The sequence below is a fragment of the Condylostylus longicornis genome, unplaced genomic scaffold, assembly GCF_029603195.1.
Source record: "Condylostylus longicornis isolate FDR11 unplaced genomic scaffold, ASM2960319v2 ptg000010l, whole genome shotgun sequence".
In the NCBI taxonomy this organism is placed as follows: Eukaryota; Metazoa; Arthropoda; class Insecta; order Diptera; family Dolichopodidae; genus Condylostylus; species Condylostylus longicornis.
The window spans coordinates 15,685,635-15,711,883 of NW_026577979.1; the positions used below are offsets into that span (position 1 = coordinate 15,685,635).

At 25.9% G+C, this 26,249-nt stretch overlaps 3 protein-coding genes across 3 annotated transcripts; all 3 read right to left on the minus strand.

The window, feature by feature from the left end:
- Positions 1–2,692: 2,692 nt before the first annotated feature.
- LOC129619121 (uncharacterized) lies at positions 2,693–4,125 on the minus strand. The gene is made up of 2 exons (XM_055534215.1): positions 3,684–4,125; positions 2,693–3,383 (listed from the first exon to the last, which is right to left on the minus strand). The coding sequence occupies exons 1-2, from the start codon at positions 4,075–4,077 to the stop codon at positions 2,956–2,958; spliced, it is 822 nt and encodes a 273-aa protein (XP_055390190.1). The 5' UTR covers positions 4,078–4,125; the 3' UTR covers positions 2,693–2,955.
- Positions 4,126–7,014: 2,889 nt separating this feature from the next.
- LOC129619131 (uncharacterized) lies at positions 7,015–8,267 on the minus strand. The gene is made up of 2 exons (XM_055534223.1): positions 7,818–8,267; positions 7,015–7,490 (listed from the first exon to the last, which is right to left on the minus strand). The coding sequence occupies exons 1-2, from the start codon at positions 8,194–8,196 to the stop codon at positions 7,066–7,068; spliced, it is 804 nt and encodes a 267-aa protein (XP_055390198.1). The 5' UTR covers positions 8,197–8,267; the 3' UTR covers positions 7,015–7,065.
- A 5,587-nt stretch (positions 8,268–13,854) lies between these two features.
- LOC129618931 (N-acetylgalactosaminyltransferase 7-like) lies at positions 13,855–20,675 on the minus strand. The gene is made up of 3 exons (XM_055533960.1): positions 20,662–20,675; positions 19,183–19,265; positions 13,855–15,428 (listed from the first exon to the last, which is right to left on the minus strand). The coding sequence occupies exons 1-3, from the start codon at positions 20,673–20,675 to the stop codon at positions 13,855–13,857; spliced, it is 1,671 nt and encodes a 556-aa protein (XP_055389935.1).
- Positions 20,676–26,249: the final 5,574 nt, after the last annotated feature.

Consider the following 26,249-nt stretch of genomic DNA (forward strand, 5'->3'; position numbering starts at 1 on the left):
CAATACATCGGACACACGGTAAATAAATTCAATATAAAAATTTTTTTGGTATCAAAATATAAAAATAAATTATTTTTTTTTCAATAATTAAATGCATGTTGTTAATTAAAATGCATTCAGGAATCATTTTTCATTTCTGAAATTCATTATTTTAATTTAGGAATGTTTGCTTGTTCGTGAATTCTAAGATCTCTTGTTCTTGTGCTTGAATTCTAAGATATATTATGTTCGCAAACACTGTCATTTCTATTTGATTACAAAATATATTTATTAAAAAAAATATTTAAGTAAAATAGGGAAAATTACCAAATGTACATATATTATATGGGGTTTTTTGACATTTCGGATATGCGCTTAAAGTTCTAACTTAAATCCTAAAAATTCTTTTTTTGCATCATTACAAATCTACAGGAACTAACTACATAGCTTACATGCTTACAAACGATTTTCGAATATGCTTCATTTGTAGTAAAGATTTATGAAACACCCTACATTTAAAGATTTTGCAGTTTTCATTTATCGAACATGTTTTATATTAAGATGTTTTATATTAATTCGATTGAAACTGAATTTTCGAAAATCCTTTATTTCAAATTCAAAATGTACTCTAAATATCAAAGTAAATTTTATCTTCCGATAAATTTCTATTGCTCTTAATATTCCTACGAAATTGTTAAATTCGATTTTAAAATTGAACCAAAACTACATTTATGACAATTTTTTATAAACAGATTTTAAATTTTATAACAGAAATATTCTTATTTATTAAATTTATTTACCTTTAAAATTAGTACATACATAATTAATTTTTTTTATTCCTATGTACTTACATTAAAAGTGGAATCAATTTAATGATAACTAATTAGCATGGTTTTGTTAAAAAGAAAATTTCAATTATAAGGTAAAATAAGAATTTTTTCAAAATATTAATTTTTTACAAATTAAAAGAATGAAACAAATTCTGATCAAAGTAATGAAAGTAGCACGTTTCCTATGTACAAGTGACAATACGGGGGTTTTTGTTTATTTAGTTCTAGAATAGTTCTAGCTTGTAGTATGTTTGAAAGTTCACGCTACAAACACTGAACATACATATATAGATTGTTCGCAAATTACTGGCTGCAATAAAGTGTGTTCGAAAATCCAAGCTATAATAAAGAAATGTCTGAAATATGGCGCAGACCCCTAGTTTAAATTTTTTCGCTGCCTCATGAAATTTCTTTTTTTTTAATTTAAAATTCAAAAAAATTTTAAATTTCAAAATGACAGATTCACATATTGATTATTAAAGCAAGTTTTCTTTAAGTCTTTAAATCTTGTTAAAATTTCCTTATTTTCCAGTGAATTGGAAGGCAAAAAGTATTGAGATACAATTTCCTAAACCACTTTGCTTCTGTTATATTCGAAAGACTGATTATTTAGAAGTTTCAGAATTTGTAGACTCCGGAAACCAAAAAAAAGCTTAGCTAAAGTTTTTGCATACTGTTTAACGCTGCGACTTAGAAAGTTTTAGTTCTAATGTAGAACTTTCAGCGCAACGTGCATAAACGAAAACCCCATAATGAGCCTTATTCTAGTTGTCGAAGTAGAGCGACAATTGTCGTCACGACTTGAATTTGATATTCTAAATGGCGATTAAAGTGACACGTGTCGTGGAATAGCGGGAAAATGTGTTTCAGGTATATTCCAGTTGTCGTTGTAGAGCGACACATGTCGTAGTGAAACGACGTTTTTTGTCGAAAAGTATTTAACAAGTGACAAGCGAGATGAATACACCAAAAATGTAAGTTTAAACAAGACAATTTAATAAAAATATAAAAAGTAATAAATTTTGTAATTTAATACATAAATTAAACCATATAATATATGGTTTGAAAGTCTGTAATAGCTTATAAATCTGTGAATAAAATAAAATGTTTGTAACTAATGTATTTGAAAAAATTATTATCTTACACTCCATTTGGCAAATCCAATGGATTAGAGCTGTCCCTAATCTTAAATCTTTTGATCCTTAATTGTTGTTTTTTTTTCAATTTCATCACTCTCGGAGTCTGATGAATCCATAAACCATAATGCAAATGACGACATTTTTTATTTCCCTCGTATTTAAAAAAATAAATATATACACCGCATTTTTTTTTTTAGTTTGAACTTTACTCGCCAAAATTTCTTTTTAAAATGTATCAATTTCACTTCGTTTATTTCTCGCAGTCACGTCACTCGACAACTAGAATACCACATTTCAAATGATGTGACAACGACAACGACAAATGTCACGTAAGTGACGCGACAACTAGAATAAAGCTCAATATTAACGCCTCTTTAAATTTTTGTTTAAAGAGAACGTATACAATGATCATCCTTAACGTATGCAATTTTTGAAATACATTGACATATGAATTAAAGTAATTTTAGTGATGTAGTACATATTATCTAGATTATTTTTTAAAGCAGTATTTTCATTTGTTGAAGGAAAAGTGGTACTTTACAAACCATTAGTTTGACCCAATTTTATTTATTTGCCTCTTAACTAGTAAATATGACTTTTGGAATAATTCGAAAACCGTAATATGAAATAATATTTCACACCATTGCGAACATCATTTAACTTTTCATAGATATTCGAAAATCTCAAGTAGCAGGGGTGGAGAGTGTGTTTACTTTTACACTATTCTATTTTAAATTTTTTTTACAAATGAATTATATTCAATGGGATGATTTTTTTATTTTATGATGGATATCTATGATATGGAAAATAGAAAGCAATACATTTAAAAATCACGGTATGGGAAGAAGTCTTTAATTAATTTTTTATTTCATTAGACTCTTTTTCAGTACACTACTTCCCAATTGTACTCTATTTACATTTTAAAATAATACAAGAAAATGTGAAACAAAAATTATAGTACACTTATTAGATCGCACCAATCTGCAATTTAGAATCTGCATTACATTTTAGACAGACATCACATCAAGATGCTTATTTAATCTAAGTCGGTTATAAAATTCAACTTTTGAAATATGTTTTTTAAAATCTTTATAATCGAATTCAGTTATCTCTCCGTTTGCAAGTTGTTCCAACAGCGTTTCTTCAAAATCCTCCGTAAGTACACCAAAGAAATTGACAACAACTTTATAAAATTTCGTATTATTAGCTTTAATTTTTACACAAATTTGTTCTCCTACTCCCAAAATGTCATATAGTTTACCAGAAATAATTTTAATATTTTCTTCATTAGCTTCTGATGAAAGTGCTGCTTGTATTCCTACAATTGGGCAAATATTCATTTTAGTATTCTTTTCCTTTGGATAGCATACTTCAATAGTTGCATTTATTTTTTGAGTAGCATTGTGTTCAGAGAAAGTTTGAGATACACGGTTGACTAAAATGAAAAAAAATTTATTTTAAAAAACTTAAATAACTTTAAAAATAACTGAGAAAGGTTTCTGTAATAGAGTTTTCATGTGTCCTCTCGATTCAATTAATCGATGGTGGTATATTTTAAGTATTGTAAAAGCATATCCATTGACTAGATATTTTAAATTCATGCAGACAAACTTAAAATTCAATAAATTTGAATTCCACGCTCTCTATCACAAAAATCCTTCTTTATATCTCATCAGGTTTATCAGAGCGACGATTTGAACTAAACAGTGCAGAAAATTTTACCATATAAACTTACAATGTACTGATCCAAAATCATATATATTCGTCTGGGCTATTATTGTGGGTTTAATTTCTTCCATATTATCTGAATTACGTTGAAATGTTGGAACTAAAGAAATTTTTGAAATTCCTGATTCAACGAATTCTGGTGTCAAACATTGTTCACTATCATCATCTTCATTATCATCGACTTCATCATCAGCCTTATAATAGCCTCGATTTAATTTAGCACTATATTTTTCAAATGATTCTTCGGTCATTTCTTCATCTTGGTCTTCGTACTGATCAACATATTCCTTTTTATTATTACAGAAACCATTTTTACTATCACATTTTGAATTTTTTTCACAATAGCAATAAAAAATTGTTAGAGTAATAAAAAAAAATATTTGTAACACAGATACTTTCATGATTTTTTCGTTACTTTTTAGTGAATAGTTTAAAAAAGTGGTGTTGATTGTACCGTGCTCTAATTTGAACTAAAAGAAATATAAATTCTTTGCCTATAAATTCCTTGAAGAGAAGTAATCTAATCAATATTAAATCTGATAAAGTTGTACTAAATAAAAGATTGCATGTTTCGTGAAACTTTGCGTTAAAGTCATTAAGTTTCTAATACAAGTGTTTTAGTATTAACACAAGATACATTGGGGTCTGATAAACTCTATAACAGTATTTAATTTCTTTGAATTAAATGAATTTAATGAATTTCGAACTAACTTTTGTTTTTTTTAATCGTATTTGAATTCAATAAATCGCTTATGTTTTGCAATATGTATATTTGAAGTATTTTTTTTAACATTTTTACGATAATACACATTGGGGTCTGGTAGACCCCAGTCTTTGTAAATTGTTTCACGAAAATAAGTGTGAGAGTAGACTGTTAAGAAGTAATGACTCCTATTGTGCTAATATTCTATTTTTCAACGAAATTATCTGCAATCTCTTTTGAAAATCAGGCTTCATATAGAATGAGTCTTTACTTAAGGCAGCTATATTAAATAAAAAGGCAGCTAATTTTCATACTATTTAATATATTTTCTTGATGAAATTTTAAAATATATTGCAGAAAATATTGCGACTTGATTTACTATAACTTAAAGCTTCAAAGAAATAGCCAGGATTAAAGTTTTGTTAAGTAATTGAAACTGATTTAAGAAAAACAGTAGCAAAGATATTCTTTGTTTTATTCCCAAAAATAGTACGTGTGAATCGAAAATTCAGAAGAACCTAAGTATGTATACCAAATTTTTCGTAATATTTTTGTGGTGTAAATCTGGCAAGCCTACATGTGAAATGAGAAATTTTATTATCGAAAAGTTCTAACAAAAACCATATTCATAAATTACGATTATAAAATCGCCTTTAATATTAATCACAAACTTTTATTGTTTGAAAATATCTGATGTGGTCAGAATATAAACGAGTGCAATGGGAATTGCCTAGTTTAGTAAAAGTATAAAAATGCATTTTGAACACTTCCTTTCAATTTTAAGAAAGTTAGCAAGCTTTTCACTAACATACCTAGGAAAGTGTAAATGTGGCTCTTACTAAAATTTCGCTTTGTACCACTAGAGTTCCCTTAAAAGTTTAGCAGTCTGTTTTGGTAACAACCGGAACTCAAATATCAAATTTCAAGAAATTCCATCAATACATTCGGTAGATATGGTAAAAAAAATGTAAAATAAAATAAGTAAATGCCTCCAGTTCGTTCTCTGAGTTCTGATCTTTAAAGTAACTTATTTATGCTTTCCTACTATATAGAAGTGCATTCCCACCGAAAAGTCGACGTCCAAAATTTGGTGCGATCACTTAACCTCTCTTGTTGTATACAATGCGGTCAGTAAAAATTTATAAAAGTAAGTAGTTTATAAGATTATAACCTAGTAAGTAGTTATCAAACACATAAATTACTCATCGCAATGACGTGTCCGAGTATTTCACAACCCCATACTTTTATTTCAATACATTTGATATAAAATTCAATTTACGTTATTAAATTTAAAAAATACAAAGTTATTAAATTTTCTTTATAGATTTTGAAACAAATCTCAATGAAATTAAAGTTAAAATTTGATCTTTAATACCAGTATTGAACAAGGTTTTTGTAACTCTCTATATACTTTTGAAATTACTCTCTCTATAAATACTCTCTATATAAATCTTAAATTTAAAGATTTTAAACAATTTTAAAAACTTTCTGCTGAAAAATTAAATGTTATAAAAATGGATTCAAAAACCTGCGGAAACTCTCCAATTTTTCAACTTCGATCACCCAAGAAGCGTTTCTAAAATAGCTGAAATTTTTTCAAAACATTCTTTTATACCAAATCAATACAATATGCTCTTCTATATAATAGCCGCTGAGTTCTAAAACCAATCAGCTTCGACACTCTTATGACTGATTACTAATCGCATTTTATACATAGGGGTATAATAGTCGATGTTAGCAAATTTTGGATGTCAAGTTTTTGGTGGAAACGCACTTTTCCATAGTAGGCAAGCGTAAATAAATTACTTTAGAGAGATGACGGTCTTTGTGTGCAATCGTATATCTACTGAACTGAACAACTTTTGGTATATGTATATTAAACCTCGGGAATTGGACATTTTTGCTGGGCAATTTTACATTTTTGCGTATATAAAGAGAAATAATCAACCGATTTCCTTGAAATTTAATACATATTTAAATTCGGGGTTATAAAACAATGAATTTGTAAATTTTTTTGAATCTGAAAAGATCAGGTCCCGAAAACCGACCTGGGGGCCGATTTTACACTTTTTACCTTACATGCAGAAAGGATTAATGGAATTTCTTGAAATTTGATATTTGAGTTCTGGCTGTTACCGAAGCTAACTGTTGAACTTTTCAGGGAATTAAGATGACATAAACCGAATTTCTACTAAGAACCAAATTTACACTTTTCTAGGTATATCAACTAAAATCTTGCTAACTTCATTAAAATTGAAAGAAAGTGTGCAAAATTCATTTTCATAATCTTCTGTAACAATTTAAAAAAACTAGACAATTCACATTCTGGTCGATTATGTGCTGACCACATCATATGTTTTTTATCGCTTCATTTTTGAGTCCTAGTATCAACCGGTTCAACATTCAAAAAATGTCTCGAGCAATAAAGCTCAAAGACCACTTTTGAGTAACTTATGCTATTATTTTATTTTCTTACATAACTAAATTCGTCAACGTTCTAAAACGCAAAAGTTTGGGAAGGGTCGTTTGGAACAGAGGAGTACCCGATTTTAAAATCGTCTACCCTTCAGGAGGGTACTGTATAATCAATAAATATAAAAATATATATGACTTAAAATTAAATTTAACAAAATTATTTATTTTTCTAAAATTTTTTCAAATATAAAAAAAAATTCTTTGCCATCGTTTATTGTTTGAAATTATATTCGATTAAATCCGCAAGCATATCAAAATATGTTTGGGATTCTACAATGGATTTACGTTTTTCATATAAACGACGAGATATTGTACCTTGACGTACAGCTAATTGAAGAAGTGTTTCAATATATTCTGGTGTAAGAGCATGAAATCCAACAGCTATATCAAAAAAATTAGTATTTTTTGCTTCGACTTCAATACAAAACTGTTCTCCTTCTTGAAGAATTTTATTTAATTTCCCAGATATTAATTTAATATTTCCTTCGTTAGTTTCTCTTTCAAAAACTATATGTGCTGAAAATATAGGACAAGTTTTCTGTTTATAATTTTTTTTCTCTGGATAGCAGAAAGTAATTTGTCCATTAACTTTGTGTGTCGAATTATAAATAGACTGAGCACTCGATATGAGTCGATCTGCAAAATAAAAAAAGTAATTGTTAAAAAAATAATTAAATTAAAACAAAAATTGTTAAATGAAAATTTACTAAATTTGAACATTTTGAAATATTAATGCATATTTTCACAAATCTTTACAAGACCTAGCAAATATCTTACAAATTTTAATAATAAGTTTTTAAATGTCACCAAATATAACAGTATTATGAGAAACTGTCACCATATTAATATAAACATAATTAGATATCGTTTAAACTTTTTTTTTTAATTTTAATTAGTTGAAGTACACAATTACTTTACATATAATGAATCATGTAAATATGTATAGGTATAATATATACTTACAACGGTCTATATCACCGAATGTATACGCTCCGAATTGTGTAAAACGTTTGGCATCCTTAAAAAAATCAAATGATCGAACATAATCAGTTGGAGTAATAGAAACTTTTGAAATCCCAACTTTATTTAGATGGGATGGTGAACAATAATTTCCATTTTCATCAACATAATTATCATCATCATCTTCATCATCATCATCATCTTCCTCATCTTCGTCTTCGACAAAACCGTCAAAAAATCTTTCCTCATACTCTTGAAATAATTTCGTTTTATTTATTGATCTTTCAACATGTTCGTGTTCTTCATTCTTTTTACAATTGGCATTTGAAATTATTAAAGTAATTACAAAGCTAATTAATAGAATAAATTTTATTTTTAACATTTTTTAATTTTTTTTTTTGATTTTAAATTTATTTAATAATTAAAAATTGAAAAAAAAAATGCACGGTTACTCTCGTCTATAACAAACTTTCAATTGTGAACGTTATAAGGCAGCACCAAACAAAAAAGCAAAATTATTCCTTTGCTCTCCGCTCATTCACAGTGATGCCAACTTTTTTCGCTTACAAAGTGCTAAATTTGTCACGGACTAGTGCAAAAATGTGCTAAAAACTTTTCATTATTAAAAATAAATCACTTATACACAATGAAATTGTGTATAAGTGATTTATTTTTAATTTTCATTTCATGCACACTAAAAAATAAAAATATAAGTAAAGAAAAAACTTTTTTCTTTCAAATGAAAGTAGGAACGATTGACGACTAAGAGTGTTTTTGTTACTTCATTTCTTAAAAGTAAGAAGGGCAAAACTCAAGAATCTAAAAAGATTAAAAATACACATAAAGTTTTTAAAGTTTAAGACATGTGTTTGGATTGTTAAAATTTTCGATAGCAATAGCTGATTAGAATTGTTATTTATGAACGACTTTACTATTTCGTTCATCTCTTCATTGAAGGTTTCTTTTTACCGACAGCATTGTACTTTTTTTTTAGTTGTAATTATTAAGGGTTTAAATTTCATTCATTACATTTTGTTGGAAATTTGAATTGAAATTGGTTAAAATGTCAATAGAGGTAGTCAAAATTAAAAGTGAAGAATTAAAACTGCAATTTAATATATTTTTCAAAGAAATTTTTAAAATTAAAAAAATTCTTTGAAATTTTAGCAAAAATTTTAGGTTAAGTGCAAAAAAGTTCAATAACTAAAGTTAAATTTAGACTAAGTGCCAAATTGCATTTTATTGTAAATAATATTTTTCGGACGCATTTAAATATTGAAAAGTGCTAGAAAAAGCACTGAAAAGTGCTAAGTTGGCATCACTGTTCATTAATACAATAACAATATACATACAATAAAATTAAGATTATGATTCGAGTACAAAAATTAAAATATTGTTATTAAATTTTTTGAATTAAATGTAAGCTAATCTCAATTTCCATAAGACTTTAAAAAATCGGATAACGTTTATGATAATAAAATTTTTACCCTGTATGTTCTTTATATGAAGTAATAATTTAAATGTATTTATTAAAGCCACTTATGACCGGTATCACAGTAGAAGATACAATCAAATACATATTGTAGTAGCATGGAGTCCGTTGGTCATTGTAAAGGCTTACTTTCTCCAAATGAAATGATGAAGTGTTGTAATAATTTGATGAAACACGCCAATAACAAAGCATTGTGGCATATGGTCAATGTGTCAAAATTCTAAGTTCTCTTTTCACAATACTCATGTATTCACAAAAGTGTGACAGAATGGAGAAAGAAAAAAACCATCAACTTACTATCAGTTTTGACTTCAAGGCATTGATCACACATGTGATAAAATCTATGATTTAATCTGAATCTATGAAGAAAGTCATACATATTGTATACAATTTGTACAAATTGTCAATAATAATTTTCTTGACATTTAATTTATGACAAGAGTTTTGAACATGCATCAGCTGTTTTTGTGCAAAGTCATAAGATTTTGTCGTATATGTAAACGGCACGTAAATCTAATTTATACAAAAAATAGACTAAGTAAGTTAAATTATTTGAAAGAGAAAAAATTATTTGAATCCAATGGTTGCACACATAACAATTGAAAGCTTTTTCTACATAAACCTATTAAATTAATCTATTTTGCGATAAAAAAAATATAAAGAAAATAAAAAACTATTTTATTTTATTTCAAAATTGCTAAAAAATACTTTAAAAAACTCTTTATCTTCATTTTGATAAAAATATAATTGTATTTATAAAATATTTTTAAATGTGTTTTATATCAGTCTTGCATTAGACCAGGGAAAAATTCACACGATCTTAATTAACCAATTAATGACAGGTCTCCAGCATGGGTTTAAAGAACTTGCCCATAATTATACATTCAATTTTACAGCAATAAATTAATCACACTTTTGAATTTCGTAAATTATTCTATTTTTAATTCACAATTTCTACTTATTTGTTTTTATATAAATTATTTTTAATTTTTACTCTTTAATTCCGCTGCAATTTTTTTCTAGCATAAAAGTCCGTCGAAATAATAATTTATAATTTAATTTGAATACAAAATAAATCTTTCGATTCAATCAATTTATTTCAACTACGAGTTTAGTTTAGTGTTTTGGACATAACAGTAATATTGACACCACCTAACTGACATTATTCTGTTGTTATATTTTATGTTTCAATTGGATATCATAAGTATACATTGATGACTGCATTCATATTTCTAAATGTGTGATCCAATGCAGTACTAATATGCATTGGTGTACAGCTACACCTTAAAAAGAATAAAATCTATATTGCAAATTTATTTAATTTAAGTGCAAGATTAAAAGTGATAGATAAAGATATTGAAAGGGCTAAGAAATTAAAACAAATTTGAAAAACAAATCGATTAATAATTGAGTCACCGAGTGTGCAACAAATTACTGCAAATTTTAGTGTCGGCGAAAAATATGTAATTAATTTTCTTATTTTTTCCCTAACATTTTAGAACGCATTTTCAAAAACCGAAGACTCATTATAATAATCATCATTTTTATAGTCGTCATTCTCAACATATACATATGGTTAACTCCACAATCACCGCACTTGTCCGCCGTGCTCGTATCAATTAAAAATTTATTCCAATTTTGACTAAATAACACCTTCATTTCATTGTTTTCATTTGTATATCGATTTGTCCCTTTATTATAATGTCATTGATCGTGAATGTTTACAGCTTCATCATCAGTAATTTCTTATCATAATCATCAATTTCCATATTTTGGCAATAATCATTGTTAACTCCGCGTTCCACTTCAATATGCAGGGTGTTTTGCATAAGGTGGCAAATAATTTCAGGACCTTATGTGAAACACCCTGTATATGTAAGTATGTAATTTTAGAATCACAATAATTATAAGTAATATTTTGAAAAGTGGAATACGAGTGTACATTGTTTAAGGTTGATATATTTTCGCCTAATCGTGTATATCGCTCTTTCATCTCACTTTTCATTCACTTCTGAAACAGAATTCTCATTTTTCCAATAAGGTTGCTTATTTTTTCAATTAGACTCTTGCAGTTTTACTCAAATTGTCGACTGGTCCTCAAAAACAAAGTGAATTAAATTTTGTAAACATTTTAAAATAAACACGAGATGCGCAATATGGTAAAAATCTCACTCGAAAATTACAATATACAAATATATGATCATTCACTTTCTTCTCACTTGAAGAATATATCGAGATATACGATCGGTAGCCAATATTGTCAAAAATTTTAACGGTGTAACCAACATTCATTAATCAAAATCAATTTTGTTATTTTCTTTGTTTTGGAATACGTTATTTGTATAATATAAGTGTGTGTAGAGGTATTGAAACTGCTGCAATATTTTGATTTGTGCAAGCAATAAAATTGAGTAAATATTTTTAAGTTTATAATAATATCAAAATATTTTTTACCATGTATGTGTATGTATGCGTATGAAAACTAATATTTAATTTTTTAAAAAAATGGTTACCAACCATTTTTACACTGCTACGCTTTTATTTCAGAATACTACGGTGCACATTTAAAATTAAAATATATTACGTTATTATAATATAACCTTAACCTTACACCACACGTAATAGCTTACACATTTCAGACGAAGGCAAAGTTTTTTTTTTGAAAATGTTACAACACCTAGGTTATTAAGTACGAGTTCAAAACTTATTTAGCAATTGTACAAAAATTTCTTCAAAAACTTTTAATTTTAAATTGTAGGTACAGAAAAACATATGAGTACATGCAAATAAAAATTTAAAATTCCGAAACATTGTCCTCTTAAATAAACGACTCCATTTTCAAAACTTTGAAATCAATTGAATTTTCTGAAAATCGATTTTGCTAGGGTTCTGGCCGCAAAATAGGTCTTAAGAAATAGAAAACGATCAAATGGGCCAAACGGCCTCCATGATGAAAAGAAATATTTGTATGGTTTAGGTATGTCTAATTCAAACTAAACTAGAAAAAAAAATTATTTTCCTCTATTTAATCCACCAGAAAAACGTATTTTTTTATAAACATTTTTTTATTAAAATGTTTTTTGCAATTTTTAAACAATTAGACTTGAAATGTCTGAAGTTTTTAAAAATTTCCACAAACATTTATGACAAATTTCACGAATATGAATAATTAAGAATTATTTGTTCCAACGCAATCAGTTTTTGTAATGGTAGGACAAGGTCACGTATTAATGAAATTCCATGAAAATTGATCATTTATACTTTTTTAGAAATTTTGAAATTGTTTTCAAGAAGTGCCTTTCTTATCAGCAATTCTACATAAATTACCTACGATATACGTACATAGTTAAAACCAGTTAGATTTTTAATCAAAACAAAATTTGTAACTTGTATAGCCTTTTTCAATTATATTAAGCTTTCTGACGTTTAATTAGAAAGTTTGACTCAAAATTTTATAGTTATCTTGAGTCAATCAATCTAACTTATAGTTAGTTAGATTGAATAGAATAATATCAATAACAATTCAATTTTTCAGATAATTGGGAGATTTTATATGTAATTTATTGTTCCAACAATATAAAATATTAATATTAACAAATAAAATAATTCATTCCCTTATAAGGAATTGCTTTTCAATAATTGGCAATATTAAAATAATTTTTGATTATTCATTAAATTCAAATCCGGGGAATTCCATTATTAATTAAAGAACACTGGATATTTTAAAGTTCATATCTATGCATATACGTACACACATATGTAAAAGCATTGTGTTTAAATACAAAAGGTACTTTTTCCACCATACGAGCGAGTATTCGCAGAGTATTATAGATTGACTATTATTTTAACTAAATTTTCACAAATTTCCTTACAATATAATTACTTTATGATTTCTATTCAATACCAGACATCGATTCAAGTATAGCCATATTTTATATAATTTCAAAAATGATTTGATCATATTCCGAATACTGCAAATATTTCTATAAAATTTTGTTGTGGTTGTTTAATATTTTGCTACACGTATATTTGAGCTACACTGAACTCTGCATGGTCATGTTTAATGTCAAGTTTGGTTCCTGCCAAAATGTTTACAAAATAATAACTGGTTAAAAACATTTGTACAGGTGTGAAATGCCAAAACGGCATTTAATAGTTAATTATTTTCTGGTCCTGGTGAAATTTTTGATTTCTACAAGTACAATACAAATTTTGTTCTATAATCAAAACAACGTTTTGTAATTAACGTAAGTTATACGTTACGTAATCAGGTTTGTTGTATAATTTAATTAAATTTTTTATACTTTGGAAAAGTTTCAGTTCAATAAGGCTCAGATTTTGATATACTAATCCAAATTATTATTTAAAGGAAATATTCAATTAGCAATTTATTTCGCATAATAATAAACTTATCTGTAAATAATTTTCTATTGTCTTCAATTGGCTATATAATTTCTTTACATTTAAAATTTAATACAATAAATTAATATTAATATAAAAATAAATACATAACTAAAACTATTTATATTTTAAATTATATTATCTATACTATACCCAAGGGTTTAACTGATTAAATTCCCATATTTGAAATGGATTCCTATCATCACATTCTTCAAATATTAAATTATCGGATGGTACTTCTAATGTAAGACATTTATCAGTTCGTTGCTCGTAGAATTGCTTATCTTCAAAATCATAACGCCAAGCACCATTTACTTTACCAATTTGACAGAAATCTATATGCGGTGTATTATTGATAATTTCAATACAACGTTCACCATTTGATAATTGACCTTTAGTATTTAAACGAAAAAGTTGACTACCACCCATTTTATGACATTCTCTTACACCAATTTTACGTGGTAAATCACCATTTAAAATATCTAAACATAGTCCAGTTGATGCTGTTTTTATTTCACCCCAATATAAATTTTTTGGTGGATATGGATATTGGGTTAAAACATCTGATGCAATATTTTCCATATACCAATCAAAATTTTTACAATTCAAATTTGATTTTAATTCTATTTGAGATGATAAATCTCCAACATCAATAAATCTAGTTAATGGTTCTCTTGTATAAAAAAATTCTTTATATTTATCATCAAACCATACTTCTATAACACGTTTATAATTATATTGATCAATTGGTGCTACAATATTATCAGTTATATCTGCAAAACTATATCTGGCAGCTCTGTAAATATGACCAACTCTTGAGCATGGGACCCATTGAATACTACCACCACATTGCCATATTTTAAAACTTAATTCGAAATTTTCTCCACCCCATATTAACAATCCAGGATCATAAATTCCTAATTTAATAAAATATTGACGATTAATTGCAAATAAACCACCAGCATGTGTGGGACTATAATACGGTTCACTATAATGTTTTCGATTTTGTAATTCATATTTAGTTAAACCTTTCTCTTTATAAAACATTCCCCATTCAAAAATACCTTTTGGAAGAGCATCTTTACCATATACCGGTGTATATTCGAATGTATTAAAATCTATACCATCTACAAAAGGAACCGTCATTGTTCGATGATCTTTTACTATTGGAGTTAATAAAGGTGGTAACCAATTTACATTTACTTCACAGTGTGCATCTAAAAATGCTACAACTTCACCAGTTGCTTTCAGTACTCCATTAATTTTAGAACGTATTAAACCTTCACGTTTTTTATTTCTAAAAATTTTCACTTTATTATAATAAGTATCACCATAGATTTTATTTTCCAGTTCGTCTTTTAAATTTTCAATATCAGAAAAATCATCAATTAAAATGATTTCATGCAAAAGATGTTCTGGTGTCCGAAATATTACAGTATGAAATGTTCTCATTAAAACTGATAAGGCTTCATTATGGAATACAATTATTACACTTGTATTTGGTAATCTTTGTGGATAATGCCAATGTTGACATTCATCATTCCTTGTATCTGGTATCGATCGATTTAATGCAATTAAATCTGAAACTACTGAATTAATACCATATGTATCGATTGCATTTATAACTTGTTCTTCGTATTTTGTCGGATAATAAGCTGGTTTCCCTTTTTCACCTACTCCATCCTTCTCTACAATAGTTACGGGTTCATAATTCCCAAGACCTAAAAGAAAAAAGAAGATAAAGGTGAAGGTATGATATAATTGTTACGAGAACATATTTCGAAAATTTTAAATTATTTTAATATTTACTTTTGCCATTTTGCAAGTACTTTCTTAAGTTCCTAAAACAAGTTACTATTTACTAAATCGAAAGCTAGTATTAAAATTTTTTCTACAAGGTGAATTACAATTATTCAAAATCGAATTGGCTTCAATAATTTGCTTAAAAATATTGGCTTTTGTAGCAAACAGGTGCTACTAAATAGCAAATGATGAGACAAGATAGCCATTCTATAGGTCTTTGGAATCTCAAAAATTAAATTTTTAAAATTTTTAAAAAATTGAATTTCTAACGATTGAAGTAATCAAAGTAAACCAAAGGTCAAGTTAAAAACTTTTCCAAATTTCACTCAGAAGTATATTTTTTGCCCCAATTTTTACTTTAAATGTGATTCTTAGAAAAATTTTATCCTGGAAGTTAAATAATAAAGCTTAAGGTGATTATCAAAATGTAATCTAAATTGTAGATTGTTAATATTTGAGGGTTTAATAAAAATTTCAATTGACTATGACGCAAATGACTTTAAATAAAACCGAATATGTCAAATGTTTTGTTCGAAAATTTATGCCCTCTTTCAGGTTTTTGATATCAAACGTGTGTTTTTTTGTAATTATTCAATAAATTTGAGACAATTATAAAAAAAATATTATATTTAATTGTTTATTATTTTTATTTAATTATAAATATTTTTCAAAATAAATATTTAATTTTAATTAATTATTTTACCAGATTATTCAATGAATTTCAGTCAAATATACAATTAAAAACAATCTAAATTTGTTAAAAAAAAAAGAACAAAAAATCTATAAGTAAAGCAAAATTTAAATATCTTCATTCTTCGAATTACTCATGTATGAACGCAATGATCGGCATGTGTTCTAATACAAAAAAAAATCTAGACAAACATAAATAAAAAGTAATTTGTACAGGAAGAATTTGTATAACAAAATTGTTTAATAATGTATGACAAAAAAAATAATTTTTGAATCAATAAAAAAACCTGAGAAAACACGAATGGAAAAACGTCAGAATACAATTCGCCCCCTTAATAATTATTATTTCGCAAAAAAATTTTTTTCCTCGTTAAACATTTTAAAATAGCCTTTTATAGCTTGTGTAATTATGCCGTAAATTTTGAAAGGAAATGATTTGTCATTGTTTTGGTATTACAATATAGAATCATGTTTATCGGGCACCTCTAAAAGGCACACTGTGTCGCATATAAGAATTGACGTGAATTCAAATACTTTTTACTTACAATACTTTTCTAATTGAATATTGCATACTTTTGGGATGAAAACAGAAGAAAAATTTTAAGAAGTATCTTTTAACGGAAAAGCGTCAATCGATAAGGATTAGCTTCAATGGTCATTTTATGATTTTGCTGTCTGCCTACACATGGCAAATCACTGTCTTTTTGCGAAATCTAAAAAGTCTTTGTTGTTCCGACACGAATAATGAAAAAATTGAATTTTCACAGATTTACAAAGCTAGAATTCTTAAAGCTGAGAAGAGTAGGTAAAGCTTTTCTTCTACAAAATTTCTTACAAGAGTCCATTTGTTCATAAAATTTCAATTTTTCGTTTTGATGTGTGTAAAAATTTTAAAATTTTTGCCATTTTATTGAAAAAGTGCATTATTGAATCTTCGATTTCTTCCGCATTGAATATACTACCTCCATGAGATGGCGTGGCTAACAACAAAACTTATAAATTGGGTTCCTATTAATGTTTCAGTTTTTTTTTTAAATTTCCCATAAATTTAATAATTCTCTTAATTTCATTGGTCTAAATGTTTTTTTGCAAAAATTTATTTTGTAGCAATTTATTAAAATTTTAAGTTTTGATTTTTATAAAAAATAACCATTTAGGAAGTCTTATTAAAGATCTGCAACAGTTTCATGCAAAATAAATTTAAAATTCATATTTTTACACGTAACTTAGATGATTAAAAGAACAACGGTGTACCAAAATTAAAAATTTCTTATTGAAATTGAGAAAATTTTTATTTTCTCTTATTTGTTCAAGTGTTTAAACGAATAATTCACTGTATAAATAAGTAAATAACAATTCTATTGGCATATATATGTAAAATGTATGTATTTTCATGAAGAAAAAGAGCTGTTATATTACACAGACACATTTTTGTAATACAATTCTTTGGCAACTTCTTCGTTTGTGCTATATATTATACAGGGTGATTCTGTAATCAGTGACTTGACGTACACCATAATTTAGGATATCGAAAATGAATAAAATCTTCAATTCTTCCTGCCCAAGTTTATTTTGCTTACAACTTTCCTTCCGTAAAAGATAGAAGGTTTAAATAAACAGTTTTTGAAATGACTAGTATAGGGTTTGATCAGCATATTACTTGAATTTGTATTTTATGTACTTTCGGAATACCAGTTTTTCGAAGTTTGGGAAAAATCTAATTATTCCCTTCTTTTATTTTTTAAAACTTTGAATTTTTTTTTTACAGAATTTTGGCTACTTTCTCAAACTTTAATTTAAGGCATTAAGTGTTAAAAAATATTTTATACTAGCCTTATACTACCTCCTTGAAAAACTGTTTATTTGAAGCTTCTAGAGAAGTTATAAGCAAAAAAACTTGTGCAAGTAAAATTTTCGTGAAAATTCTTTAAAATCCTTGTACGAGTATCTCGAAAACCGTCGATATTTGACACCTAGTTCTTAACAAAAATTTTACTCATTTTTGATGTTCTAAATTATGGTATACGTTATGTTACTGGTTTACCTAACACTTAAACCAATTGACCTATTCGTACCTATAGAGTCCCAAAAACCACGCTATTAAATTATTTCAATTCCTCAACTATTAAATAAATTAAAAAATAAATAAACTCAAGTAATTTAAATAATTTTTAAATTTTAAATTTTATTCTTTATAATATTAATGGAATTATAGGAATTGAATGAAATATTTTCAAAATAAATTGGAAAAAATGTTTTCGTTTACAGTCTGTTACGCTCTATTCGTTTACGAGTCTTTTGTTTACAAAACGCATCTGTTTACATACTTTACGTTTTTTCAGATACCAAAAAAAAATTTATACACGATAAAAAGATCTTCGTATGAAACTTAATCTTCTTGAAATTTTTCGTAAATATTCCAAGTACTCTAGTTATCACTCCATTTTTGTTTTAAGACAAAAAAGAAACAAAATGACAACCATATTTCTCTCTGCCAAAGTAATGGTTTTCTCGCGTTAGTAAAACTTCACTTTTCGACTATGATTTTAGCAGCTATACAAAAATTTTTGAGTTTTGAAAAATTTTTCATTAAGCCAAAGGGATAATTCAACTATTTAGCTAGTGTATACTTCATTTAACTTTTTTTGGTCCCCTTCTCGACACATTCTATAAGCTTTCCTAGATAAAATTTGCCTTTTTGTAAAATTTCGATTTGATTTTACTCCGATCTTTTTTTATTTTTTTTATAACAATTGTTTTCGAAAACCGCTTTAAAATTGCAAGTTTCCCAAACACAAACATGACATTATTGTAAAATTAATTCATATTTTGGACCTTAAATTGAAGATGTTTTCATATTTTGAAACCTAAATATACTCTATATAAGCACTCACACTAAATAACTTGCAATTATTTTAAAATTGTTAGTAAAAAAATCACAAACATTTTCACTTTATTAATTTCTCATTATTAAATTTTTACCTTCAACTAATTTAATATCACTTCGATATTCTTGCCATTGTTCATATAAAACAGTTATATCATTCCTGAATTCTGGGCTTTGCCTGAACCGGCAAATAAAATATATTAAGCTAATTATTATGAACCAACCAACATATTTACAAAATCGTATTCTTCTAAATCGTAATTTAGCGTACATTATACGGAAGTTCTTTAATGCGAATGTTTAAAATTAAATTAATTATTGAAATTCGAAAATTATCCTCAAGTTCATCGATCTATAGGTTAACAGAAACTGAGCTGAATAAGAAAATTTTGTTTTTATTTAAAATTATTTTGATCGTATTAAAAAATTGGATAACTTATAAAATGATTGTTATTTCAGCAGTTTCCACTCTTTTTTTAATAATGTTTACCAATATTTCTTTCTCAGTTCTTGAATTCTATATGTGCTGGTAAATTTAGAATTTACAGTTAAATTTAAATAAATTATTATTTTACTTATTTATTTTTTCTTTATGTACATAAATGAAATATGAATAGGTTCCATTTAAAACTTAATTTTCGGAAAACTCCACTTTCCTTAAAAAAAACTATTACTTGGGCTTAAGTGAAGTTGGTTGGCAGGTTCGTTGAAATGACCGGTACAACAATGCCTCCGCAAGAAAATTAGCGCAGATATGTCACTTTATTACACCCAACTTGCCATCATCAACCCGTCATCGAAAAGAGGATTCTGGCCACACTTAAAGCCGAACACTCGCAGATATATTGAAAAATTGCTTTTAATTTTTTGCTTTTATAGAAATTCGATAGAACTTATAATATCAGGGAGGAATCAAATAATTCACATCTATTTGTGAATAGATAGACTTTAGGTTTCTATATTTTAATTTAACACATACATTTCTACTATAGATTATGTAAATATAGAAGTCCTTATGACGTTGAATTTATTATCCATTTACCAAGTTGATAAATTTCCAAATTTTATCAATCGGGGAATAATCAATAAATTTTTGATTCTGAATCGAAAAAAAGGGTAATATGCTAAAGAAAAAGATTCTGAAAGACAGTAACTTGTTTTCTAATATTTCCTGTCAAAATATATCAAACAAGAAATAATGTACTCACTCACCGATCGCATGATTATCAAAGATGTTTTTAATAATATAGAAACATTTGCGAATACTTAGTGCTTTCTTAAATACACGTGTTTTTCAATTTATATACCTATGTTTTAGTTTTCTATTAGTACATGCATATTTATGTACACATATGTTTTCAATTTGTATTTTGGGAAAACCAAATATTAGATATTATTAAATAATCTAAATCAGAAAAAAAAATTTAAATAAGGTAAGTAGTCCAATATATTACAAATATAAATTGAGTCCCACTGCTGGCTGATTTTTTTAAAGGTTTCCATCAATCAAAGATATTTTTGCTGTCATATTCTATAGAGAGTTAATCACATGGCTATTCGAAAATGGTAGATACCGGGTTGACGTCATTGCGAAATTCTTCTCAGTAAAATATCACCTGCGATGCTGGACAAACCGGGTTTTCTTTGGAAACCGGAATAATTGTTTCCTTGGTATTGGGAAACTTCTGCTTATGTCATATGGATTTCTTCATTTTCATACTTGAAAAAGAGATACTAAAAAAGAGCCGCATATTTCTTTACCCCTCTTCGATTTCTTTAAAAACTACAAACTTCCAATCAAAAAATTGTAATTTTTACTAGAATTAAAAGATTTTCATATACTCATATCAGTATTTCAATTCAAGGAATTTGCATAGGTTTGGCTGCAAGCTTTATCACTAGTTAACAAAATTCTAATGTTGTACATTTATCTTAACCTACCAACTACACATTAAAATCAAACCAATTAAAAATTAAATTATTATAGAAATTACTAAATGTATGCAATAATTAGAATACCTTTGCGCAAATTAATTAGAATGGCTTAAATATAGAAGATTATGGTCTAAAAAATAATTTTCGCTTGCTCAAGGAATTGTTCCTTCCTCAAAAAATATTCATCCTTCCACAATACATCCCTTAGTTTGGACCCGGATATACCTAAAAATTTCATTTGCTTTTGCTCGCTGACAGAGCTTCCATATAAAGCTTTTGTTCCTTGGCAACCTTATTACATACGATTCGGTTGGCAAAATTAATTTCTATTTACCTAATAATGATAATAAAAAATAAATTTATTTAAAAAATTACTAATTTTTAAATTAACTAGTTAAAAGACTGTCACCAGCACAAATCTGTCACCTTTGTTTTTATTTAGTCGTTTAAATTTAAAACAATTTCTTACGTTATTAACACTAACTCTTGCGTTAGAAATTTAAACGGAAAAAGAATTTTTGATTTGATTCTTCGTACGTCAGTACTTAAACAAATAGTTTATATATGTACAGTATGTACACACATATTTACAAAGTACATATTTGCGTATACAGATTAGAAAGTTATAGGTAATCCAATGAAAAACGGCTCCAGATATTTTAAATTTATATTTAGTTGCTACAATAAAAAAAAAGTAAATATTCTTAAATAATTTTGAGTTTTTTTTAAATATTTTTAATTTATATTGATATTGTTGCGAAATAATTGAAAAATACTGCCATTTTTAGACCATATAAGTTCTGAAAAAAAAATATGATGATAGTACATCATTTTAATTTCAAAAAATCTGATGTGATCAGCACTTAATCAACCGCAAGGTCTATTGTCTAGCAAAAATGTTGCACAAGATTATGAAAATGTTTTTTAAGCACTTCTTTCAAATTTTAAGCACACTAGGAAGCTCGAAGTTAACATATCAGAAAAACGTGCCATCCCACTTTATGCCATCCCAATCCAAAGAAAAGTTCGACACTTACTTCCGGTCCCAAAAAAAATCCAAATATAAAATTTCAAGAAATTCCGTCAATTAGTTCTTTAGTTATGGTAAAAAATATGAAATCGCGTCCCAGAGAAAGTTCAGTTTCCAAGGATATTACAAAACAAACTTTTAAGTTCATTGTTTTAATACCTAGGATTGAAATATCAAATTTCAAGAATATTGGTTGAAAATTCCTCTTTAAATGCCTAAAAATCCCAATTTGATGCATAGTAAGAGTTTAGTTACTGACTCCTAACTTCTTCCAAAAGTTATGTTCCCGAGGCCTGACATAATCCATAAAAGTTGATAAAACCGTTTTATCCTTAAATAGTTAACTCACATAAAAAGTTTCATTAAAATAGGTTCAACCGAACATAGTCGGAAAGACAGACAGAAAGACTAGCACCTCTCTAAAAGTTTATTTATGTTTTATTAGCATTTCCGCCGGAAACTCTATATGTGCAATTTGTAGTTCCGTCACATAACCTCTCTTATTGTATGCAATGCGGTATGACAATTGTATACTTAATGTGGAATGTAAATTTTCTAATGAACATAAAAAATTTCAATCGTAAAAAAATTGAAGTAAATTAATAAATAAAATTTGATCATAAACTATTAAATATCGATATAGTATTTTTTGATTATTGAACTAAAGAATTTTGAAATTTGAACATAAACCATGTTACTCGTAAGTTGGAGTTAAACTTTTTTCAATTTAAAATAACTTGTCTTGTATGTCTAATTTCTAGTATAAAATTCATGGATTTTCAAATCTTCCCATACAATCAAAAAAAGTAGGGCAAGTTCTCAGTCAATACCCTGGCGAATAATACGAAAAATAATTGTCACACAAATTCAAGGCACAAGGGAAAATTTGCTAATTTGGGTTAAATTTTTAATTTCTTAAGGGCCCCCATGTGAAAAAATACTTAAAAAATTGAAAAAAGACAAAATTAAAACAAAATGTACTGATTTTAAATTTTAGACCAATTATACCGACACACATTAAAAAGAATGTGTCCGAAAAAATAAAAGGCTACATCAATAAGTGCAATTGTGAAAAAAGTTTCATTTTTGAGAATTACATATGTAATATGTGTATTGTAAATTTAACAGGGGTGTCCCTTGAACATTTGCGACGTAATCGACAAATATATGTGTACACAATTGCTATCACTGTCTACAATTCTTCTAATTGTCACATTTGCTTAATAGTTTTCATTTAATTTGAAACTATTAGATTAACTTAAAATTGCATCAATTAAATATTTCTCCCCGAATTGAAAGAAACTCTCTAGTTCTTAAATATAACAAAAATAAATTCATAATATAAGAACTATGTTAGAAATTTACTGGCGAATCACAATTCAAATTTTCGAAAGATGCCTGAAAATTAAAGCGATAAACAAAAGTTAAGGCAATGAAAATGCAAATATTTCCAAAAAAAAAAACAATAAATGTATTTATTGTATTTTTCATTTATAAAATTATAAAATTAATAAAATTTTAATAATCGAAAAAAATTAATATTCGTATATTTATATAAAAACAAAAAATACAGAAGAGTTTAATTTTAAGTAATAGAATTGAATTTATTTTATAAAATCAATAATTAATATTTCACGTTTATTTTTTAATTATACAAATGTACCTATTTATTCTTTAATATTTTGTAGTTAATTTGGTGATAAGAAAAATATGACCAAAATTTCTTCTAATATTTATTTATTTTTTTTTCCCACAATTCATATGAATAATTTTAATAATTCATTATGAATTTTTTCACTCGTACAACGTACTACATTTAAATTACATAATGTTTTACAAAATTAACATTCTAAATTTAATAAAAATAATATTTTAAAATGTATTGTGTAAATGAATTTACTTTGTTTTTTATAGTATTTTGTTAATTTTAAATAAGTTTTGTAAAAGTTTTCACAAAAAGTTTAAAATTAAATAAATAAATAGCTATAGACAACCCATGTTAACCATTTTTATAAATTTAATTTAAAATATAGATTTGTATTTCTTCTCTTTTCCGAACCATTTTTTAATATAGTTTAAATATGAAATCTACAAAAAAAATATTCAAGGATATTTTTATTTTAAGTAGACAAGGCTTTCGAAAACACTATTTATGTCTAATTATGCACAACCAATAATATGAAAATTAATACTATTGAAAAATTAAAATAATTTGAAAATTAGGGTGTTTTTGTATAATTCAATTCTATTGTAGTACTTAATATGCAGTAAATTCGATAATTAAATACTACATGATGAAGTGCCAAAGAAGTATTTTTGAATATACAGCAATGTTTTTAAAGTATTTGGCAAAACTATAACTGCAAACTAAAACATTAAACAATTTATCACAAATACGCAGTTTTCGCAGTTTCAATTTAACCGCTGCAAATAAAAAAAGATAAAATATCGGAAGCTTTAGAATAATTATTAGAGTAAGGTTATTTAAATTTAAATTTTTTATTAAAATAATAACAAAATTTAAAAGAAACTTACTATAATAAATGCTGTAAAAACGAGTTTAATTTTTTTTTAAGTATATCTTAAAAATCTTAACATGAAGTTGTAATTATAAAACAAACTGCAAAAATAATGCCGCATTATCAAGCACATTTTTTTGACAACACGTGCAGTACATTATTGTCAAACATAGAACGCATTTAGTACTATAGAACTGAATTATCAAAAACGCAATACGTTTTGTATTTTAAATTTTTATTTACTTAATATATACTCTAAATTCTATAGAAAATGGACATGACATTAAATATGTATGTAATCAAACTCGCAAAATTGCATGTTCAGATATTTTATTGATCTAATTAAGATATTTGAATTTTCATTATAGTGCCAAATGTGATATTCAAAAATTTTTATTTACTACTTTCCTTTAATTTTCTTTTCACATTCATAGTTATTTTTTTTTTTTTACTAAAAATATCCTTTTTAAATAGAATCCTTTGTAGATTCAAAAATGTCCTTTTTTAATATTCTGCTTATTAAAATTTTTTTTTTACATAATATGGAAATTTTCTTCGACACAATAAAATAATTTTTAAATCAAAATTATTATTTATTAATCACAAATTAATAAAGGTTTAAAAAACTATTCTGTTTTTGGCAAGGACATATATATACGAACATATATAATAATTAATTTTTTCAACAACTTCATCTGTCATTGCTATTGGTATTTCCTTTTTAAGTAAGAAAAGATTAACTGGATTGAAAATTAAAAAGTAAGTTAAAAAAAAAAAAATATCAGTCAAAAATACTAGTAATCACATTTAAAAAAAATTACTGGCTTTTAAAAATTAATAATAGCATTATAATTATAGTAATTGGAATGTAGGTACTAGATGAAAAAGTTTCCGATTTAAAAATATTCAAAATAAAAAAATTTTTATTAAATTATTGTTAGTAATGTTAGTTAGTACATACAATATTGATACTGGTAAAAGCAAATTATTACAATAAATTTTAAATAAAATTATTTAAAATATCTTCAATAATATTTTTAATTATATTAAATTACTACTGTTAAAATGTAGCGACTTAATATCTAAAATATTTATAAAAAACTAAAAAAAAAAAACAGAAAATATGAAATTCTTATGTCTTTTGTAGTTACAAAAATAATATCAATTTTTTCTTATAAAATGCACAAAATTTAATTTTTTTTGTTGTTTTGTTTTAATAATCCTTAATTTTTTATTTCTTCCTTTTAAATAACAAAATTTTATTTTTTATTTAAAAAGTTCTTAATTTAAAAAAAAAATACTTGTTTTTTGTTCGATTTTAATAAATTTAAAAATATAAAAAAGTTTGGTTTTCTTAAAATTTATAAATTTACTTACTAAATATTAATAAACAATAATTTAAATTTAATATGGAACACGTACATTTTCATTTATAAAATATGCATATTTAAAAAGTGGAATGTTTTTATTATTTAAATGTCGCGATTAAATTAAAAAAAACCGCGGCATTTAATTTTTCAATTACATCCTGTAAATGTTTTTTTTACAAAAAAATTTTTTATAACATTCTAAAATACAATTATTTATTATTTAAATCGAAAATTTCAAAAAATTTTTATTACAATAATTTAATAGCAATTAATATAAAACAAATCGACAATTTTAATTTTAAATATAA

Bases quoted from the DNA above. Each gene is read 5' to 3' on its own strand.
- LOC129618931 (XM_055533960.1), bottom strand. The intron at 15,429-19,182 runs GTAAAAATTTAA...TTTTTCTTTTAG, and splicing joins TGATATTAAATTAGTTGAAG to GTCTTGGGAATTATGAACCC.
- LOC129619121 (XM_055534215.1), bottom strand. From the start codon at position 4,077: ATGAAAGTATCTGTGTTACAAATATTTTTTTTTATTACTCTAACAATT. The intron at 3,384-3,683 runs GTAAGTTTATAT...TTTTCATTTTAG, and splicing joins TGATTTTGGATCAGTACATT to TCAACCGTGTATCTCAAACT.
- LOC129619131 (XM_055534223.1), bottom strand. From the start codon at position 8,196: ATGTTAAAAATAAAATTTATTCTATTAATTAGCTTTGTAATTACTTTA. The intron at 7,491-7,817 runs GTAAGTATATAT...TTTATTTTGCAG, and splicing joins ATTCGGTGATATAGACCGTT to ATCGACTCATATCGAGTGCT.